This window comes from Ipomoea triloba, chromosome 10 (genome assembly GCF_003576645.1).
Source record: "Ipomoea triloba cultivar NCNSP0323 chromosome 10, ASM357664v1".
NCBI classification, from domain to species: Eukaryota; Viridiplantae; Streptophyta; class Magnoliopsida; order Solanales; family Convolvulaceae; genus Ipomoea; species Ipomoea triloba.
The window spans coordinates 24,362,365-24,366,630 of NC_044925.1; the positions used below are offsets into that span (position 1 = coordinate 24,362,365).

Below are 4,266 nucleotides of genomic sequence, written 5' to 3' on the forward strand. Positions count from 1 at the left end.
AGGTTATACATGATGTCAGCCTTGTTTTTATTCCTGGGAGAAAACTAGAAAAATCAAGGTTGATACGGCTCCTGAAGATAAGCTTTGAGGATAAACACGTAAGATTGCCAGTTCAATGAACATGTTTAGATAAAGTTTTCGACAACCTCATAATAGAAAAGAAATTATTATGTGAACTCTATTTAAAGTTTACTTTCACTCTCAATCAAAATTTTGATGGACTCATTTTGTTATGATGATGGGCACAGTGGAAAACACATTGGGAGTTGTGATGGATTTATGAAGTTCACGGGTTGTTTCTCTCGTGAACATGAAGATCCAACAATCTAAGTATATCTGATGAAGTGGTATATATATTGGGTGGTTAAAATTCTTGACTGTAATTCTCAAGATTTGAGATAAAAAAGCAATAGATCGAGTTGAAATTACTAAATTAGTGTGTCGTTGTCACAGGGCCTCTGATCCTTTTGTCTGGATTCTTGATTTTCAAAAAGGCGACTGTGTGATTTATGAAACAGAAACTAACTGAGTTGGCTCCGTTTTCTTTATTTCATCATCATCATAATCATCTTTTCATTTTCCGCAGACAATTCCAAGGAATCTGCAGTGGGTTTTTGTCATTTTCCGTGTTTGTTTCCATCATTCTTCATTCTTCATCTCCGGGCAGCCCTTATTTGTTCGCGATTCTCTCTCTCTCTCTCTATCTTTTGCCGCCGCCACCACCAAAGGTTTCCATTCATCTCCTCTCTTTCGTTTTCTTGCATATTTTCTTGAATTTCCTTAATATGGGTGCTGTTGATATTGATTTTATCATTCTCTGTGTGATCTATTCTCTTTGTGAAGTGGGATCATCAAAAGTTCAAAACTTTGTTATCTCTTTGAAAATTACATCATACATCATGGATAATATGATATATATATTTTTTTAATTTTTTCAAATTGATGAACTTGTTATTGGAAAAAGGATTCATGCTGTTAATTCTATTTCTAGTGTGTAGTGTTTGTTTGTTTATGGTTTTTGTGATTCCTTGGAAGTGATTTGGTTGCTATATATTATGCTTCAGTCATGAATTGTGAAGAGAATGTAACAATGATAATTTGTTTCAGTGTAGAGTAGGTATTATTATTAATTGAAGAACATGGAGAGCATTACCAATGTGAAGGAATATGAAGTGATTGCTAAGGAGAAATTGCCCAAAATGATTTATGATTATTATGCCTCTGGGGCAGAGGACCAGTGGACTCTCAAGGAGAATCGAGATGCGTTTTCTAGGATTCTGTAAGTATTTCTTTAGCTCTCACTTATTTCATAGGGGAATTGAATTGAATTGAATTGAAGTGCCTCTGATTCCCCTAAAATCCCAGTCACGAATGAGTTGTATGTATGAGAAATTCCTTCTTTGAACTCTGAAATTGATGTAGATTTCGACCAAGGATTCTTATTGATGTGAGTAAAATTGATACGAGCACAACTGTGTTGGGATTCAAGATTTCAATGCCCATAATGGTGGCTCCCACAGCTATGCAAAAAATGGCTCATCCTCAAGGTATATATATGCCACTTTTTCATTCACTTCATCTTCCAAATATTCAAAACCACCTCTACATATAAAATTGAGTAAATATCGGGCACTTTTTGGTAAACTGGAATCTGTGTCGTTTGCTCCTTATTACGAGCGTTTATTGTGATGCAGGAGAATATGCGACTGCAAGAGCAGCTTCATCTGCTGGCACGATAATGGTTGGTTTGGATGCTATGCCTCTCTTTTGCCCTTTCGTCTTTAAAAATGTTCTTGCTTAACTGGCTAAGAATTCCTATGAGTTGTACTATTATGATCGATCTCGAGGTTGTTACAGTCTAACATGGATTGTCTGTCTGATTGGTGATTTTAGACTCTGTCTTCATGGTCTACTTCCAGTATTGAAGAAGTTGCTTCCACAGGACCTGGAATTCGATTCTTCCAGCTGTATGTAAGTTTAAATGTTTTCTCTACCAATCCATTTCGTTTTTTCCTTGCTATTATTCCTATTCTGCGGTGGAGTGTTCAGAGTTTCAAAGTCGACCACTTGTTGCTTGCTTTTCATTCAGGTGTACAAAGACAGGAATATCGTTGTGCAGCTACTGAAAAGAGCTGAAAGAGCTGGCTTCAAGGCAGTTGTCCTAACGGTGGATACACCAATTCTTGGGCGAAGGGAAGCCGATATTAAGAATAGGTATGCAAGAAAGTCATTTGAATGGAATATTTTGAAACCGTGGTTATACATACATACGTTGTTCCAGTCTGCTTTTTCGCTGTGTGCTAACGGGGGTTCTTTGTATTTGTTACCCCCGATAGGTTTATTTTGCCGCCTCACTTGACACTGAAGAATTTTGAGGAATTGGACCTCGGGAAAATAGATAAGGTGAATATCTATCCTTTGAAAAACGCACATTTGTTGTTTTTAGACGATTGATGCTCAAATGTATTGTTCTCGATCGCTAACATTCTACGTTCTGCGGTGAACCTGCAGACTAATGACTCTGGACTTGCTTCATACGTTGCTAGCCAAGTTGACCGATCTCTTAGCTGGAAGGTACATAGGCAGTTTAAAAAATCGATTTTCAATAACAATCGAATTTCAAGTGCTCTGATCTTTTTTGGAATTTTGGACAGGACGTGAAATGGCTTCAGACAGTAACCACACTACCAATTCTCGTGAAGGGCGTGTTAACTGCAGAGGATGGTATGGAAGATGATATTAAGATTCAATCGCGATGATATATTTTGTGTTTCTAGACACCATCATCTGATTTTTACATATATATTATTGTGCGTGTCTTAACAAGTTCAGCAAGGATAGCAGTGCAGAACGGGGTAGCAGGAATTATTGTATCAAACCATGGAGCTCGGCAACTAGATTACTCTCCCGCTACTATTATGGCCTTGGAAGAGGTTAGTTCGCAATTCTAAGCGTGATGTGCCTATTATAACTATATAATTTCTCGTAGAAATCTCAACAGCAACCCCCTTCGTTCCCTTTTTGTATTCGGGGTTTATTGCTGTTATTATGATACCTTTTTCGGATACTTACCATGGCGATCTGTATTGTGTTTCTCTGTTACCTGAAACTCGATCGGTCTAAACTAAACAAACATTGTAGGTGGTTAAAGCTGCCCAAGGCAGAGTTCCCGTTTTCTTGGATGGAGGGGTTCGACGAGGAACTGATGTCTTCAAAGCGCTAGCCCTCGGAGCATCTGGCATATTTGTAAGTGGATACAATTACTTTGAAATATTGCCTTGTCACGATATTTCATCGTCCATTGTCATATCAATAGCGTTATAGACTTGAAGGATGCGTTTCATCTGAACTAAAAGTTAGTTTAAGTTGACTCTGACACTGCACATTTTATATATTGTATACTCAATACGGATCGAGTAGTCGTTTGTATAAAATTGTACGTCCGGTTGCAGATCGGAAGGCCGGTAGTGTTTTCGTTGGCGGTTGATGGGGAGGGTGGAGTTAGAAAGGTTTTGCAGATGCTTCATGACGAGTTTGAGCTAACGATGGCTTTGAGCGGGTGTCGATCCATCCAAGAAATTACTCGCAATCACATCGTAGCTCCATGGGATGCACCTCATGTTGTTCCTAGGTTGTAACAACTTGGAAACCATAACAATGGCGCCCAAACCCAAACGTTAGTTGTACTTTCTAAGTCAGGTCTTCCTTCTTAAGTTCTTCTACATGCCAATAATTTTCTTATTAGTCCAGATAATGTTTGTAGACTGTGTCTAGGCGTTTGAGACTATATTTAATTTGGTATCAAAACGTACAATCAAAAGGTTCTAAGGGTGTGGAAATTTGGTGAAAAATTGGTTGAGTCAAATAAATTAATTTGGTTAATTGGTTTTTTAATCAAAATATTTTGGTTTAGTTAAAATTTATAATTTTTAGAATTTCAGTTATGAGTTATTTTGGTTTAAAACTTCAATTATCCAAATTAGGTGGATTAACCAAAATTTTAAATAAAATTCACAAAAGAAATTGTAAAATTAACATTATTATTAAAATAAAAATTGTTAATTTGTTTATAATTTTATATTTATTGATCATATTTGAATTTAACAAAATATTTATATAATATATTAAGTAATTGAAATCACATCAATCATATTCAACATTTAATAATTCATATTATCAAATATGGAGTATATAATTATATGTAAAAATTACTTCATTTTGTTGAAATGCAAAGAAATAAAAAGAGAAGATGATCAGATATTAAAT

The 4,266-nt window shown here is 36.0% G+C and overlaps 1 protein-coding gene across 2 annotated transcripts; it reads left to right on the forward strand.

Annotated features, from left to right (window-relative positions):
• Positions 1-201: 201 nt before the first annotated feature.
• Positions 202-3,882, forward strand: LOC116033646 (peroxisomal (S)-2-hydroxy-acid oxidase-like). Of its 2 annotated transcripts, none has more exons than XM_031276403.1 (13): positions 202-347; positions 587-728; positions 1,113-1,279; positions 1,423-1,547; positions 1,695-1,741; positions 1,894-1,971; positions 2,090-2,214; positions 2,337-2,403; positions 2,512-2,574; positions 2,655-2,724; positions 2,833-2,933; positions 3,142-3,246; positions 3,453-3,638. In XM_031276403.1, exons 3-13 carry the CDS (start codon positions 1,140-1,142, stop codon positions 3,636-3,638), a joined length of 1,107 nt encoding a protein of 368 aa, XP_031132263.1. In that variant the 5' UTR covers positions 202-347; positions 587-728; positions 1,113-1,139. The 2 variants fall into 2 exon arrangements, with proteins under 2 accessions (XP_031132263.1, XP_031132262.1); XM_031276402.1 differs by having other exon boundaries at positions 203-347; positions 1,108-1,279; positions 3,453-3,882.
• The last annotated feature ends 384 nt before the right edge of the window (positions 3,883-4,266 follow it).

Excerpts from the sequence above, each read along its gene's own strand:
- LOC116033646 (XM_031276403.1), top strand. The coding sequence starts at position 1,140 with ATGGAGAGCATTACCAATGTGAAGGAATATGAAGTGATTGCTAAGGAG. Across the intron at positions 2,404-2,511 it reads ACCTCGGGAAAATAGATAAG|ACTAATGACTCTGGACTTGC; the intron begins GTGAATATCTAT and ends GTGAACCTGCAG. Across the intron at positions 3,247-3,452 it reads TCGGAGCATCTGGCATATTT|ATCGGAAGGCCGGTAGTGTT; the intron begins GTAAGTGGATAC and ends GTCCGGTTGCAG.